The 2,019-nt window shown below is 42.3% G+C and overlaps 1 protein-coding gene across 1 annotated transcript in view; it reads left to right on the top strand.

Moving 5' to 3' along the window:
- LOC123960357 (DNA excision repair protein ERCC-6-like) overlaps positions 1-2,019 on the top strand; it is a 7,167-nt gene that overhangs the window by 4,547 nt on the left and 601 nt on the right. Inside the window, exon 3 of the mRNA XM_046035039.1 lies at positions 1,395-2,016. Coding sequence (XP_045890995.1) covers positions 1,395-2,016 — 622 coding nt within the window. The remainder of the gene's footprint in view (positions 1-1,394; positions 2,017-2,019) is intronic.

The following is a 2,019-nucleotide window of genomic DNA, read 5'->3' on the forward strand; positions in this document are numbered from 1 at the left end:
AATACAAGATAAAAGCATGAAAACATTGAAAAGACTAAAATACACGTTTAAGATAAATATAAAATTAGTAAAATAGAATAAAATAAAAGGGATAAAATAAAGTCAAATAAGATCGGGAAAGGCTCTCCTATAAAAGTATGTTTTAAGAAGGGACTTAAAAGAGTTCACTGACTCAGCCGACCTGATTTCCTCGGGCAGGCTGTTCCAGAGCCTCGGGGCCCTGACAGCAAACGCTCTGTCCCCTTTAGTTTTCAGTCGAGACTCTGGAACAGACAACAGACCTCTGCCCGAGGATCTCAAGGTACGTGCTGGTGCGTATGGGACTAAAAGGTCAGAAATATAACAAGGCGAGAGGCCATGAAGAGCTTTAAAAGTGATCAATAGAATTTTAAAGTCAATTCTAAAACATACTGGGAGCCAGTGTAATGAAGCTAAAATAGGAGTAATGTGGTCATATTTCTATGTTCTGGTTAAAAGCCTGGCAGCTGAGTTCTGGACAGTCTGGAGGAAAGAAACCAGAAAATACTCACATTTAAGAAGCTGGATTCGATTATCAAAATAATTAACGATTAATTTAATAGTCAACAACTAATCGGTTAATTTTTACAGCTCTAATATTAATGCCAAGTGACATTGAAGAGGGGTTTCCTCTGTCATAGCGTATCGTATCTAACCTACTCCTTTTGAGTTTAGAAACGGAGAATTAAAACGAATACGATCTCCGTCCACAGCAGCGTTTTAGCTGCGTATCAGAGCTGATCTCCATCTGTATTAAAACGCTGCTCCAGCCATACTTAACTGTCCGGTGTCTTTTTCATGCTCACATGTAAAAACCTTCAGAAACCCAGTGAAGCATTAACTGCAGGTGTTTCTCCTTCAGAGGTTTAGCCGTGTTTAGGAAACTACCTTCCTTGTTTATTCAATTTAATGACTCTGTCTCATTGGTCTGTGTGGACCAATGAGGATGGGAGCCATTACTGATCAGTGTAGTGACTCGTCTTGACCAGCAGGTGTCAGCCCACTCGCTGTGTGAGCAGGCATGGAGCTGTAGTGATAAAGAAGTGAATGAATAAAAGAAGTATCGGTGCAGGAAAAGCCGCCTGGTGTTTATCAACCGTCCTCAGTTTGTGTTCAGAAAGCCGAACCAAACTCCTCCCCTCTGAAGGTTCACTGGAATTTTACTTCCCTTACTTACTACTTTTAGTTCACAGCTTTCTAAATCAATCTTCAATAAATAATACATGATCAGCTCTGAAATTTAACATGAATTTCACGAGTTTAGGGGCCGTGGTGATGTAGAAATTGTAGGGTTTTCTGCCTCAAGAAAATGTGAATGTTTTTGCCTTAAAACTCAGATTCTCTGATTCAAAACCTTCTTTTTTTCCCCCTTACAGATTAATTCAAGATGCAAAAGATGTTTTCAGACAAGGGGACACAAGCAAAGCTCTGGAGTTCTTCAAGTCGGCGTACAACATTCACCAGAGTCAAAAACTGGAGACCAGGATAAAGAAAATTGAAGAACTTATTGCTCAGAATGACTCTGAGGAAGAGGATGAAGAGTTTGTCAACGTCAACAACAGCGGTTTAATGCTTTTCAAAGACTTATATGACAAGCTTTATGACTACCAGCGAGACGGAGTGGCCTTCATGTACAGTCTGTACAGAGACGGGCGTAAAGGCGGGATCTTGGCAGATGACATGGGCCTCGGTAAAACCATCCAGGTGATCTCGTTCCTCTCTGGTATGTACGATAACGAGCTGGTCAAACACGCGCTGCTGGTCATGCCTACTTCACTCATTACAAACTGGACCAAGGAGTTTGCCAAATGGACTCCCGGCATGAGGGTCAAGGAGTTCCATGGTACCAGCAAAGGAGAGAGGACCAGGAACCTGGAGAGAGTTCAGAGGAGAGGTGGCGTCGTCATCACCACGTACACTATGCTCATGAACAACTGGCAGCAGCTGTCATCGTACCATGGCAGAGAGTTCACGTGGGACTACATGATCCTGGATGAGGCT

Source organism: Micropterus dolomieu, linkage group LG21 (genome assembly GCF_021292245.1).
Source record: "Micropterus dolomieu isolate WLL.071019.BEF.003 ecotype Adirondacks linkage group LG21, ASM2129224v1, whole genome shotgun sequence".
Classification (NCBI taxonomy): Eukaryota; Metazoa; Chordata; class Actinopteri; order Centrarchiformes; family Centrarchidae; genus Micropterus; species Micropterus dolomieu.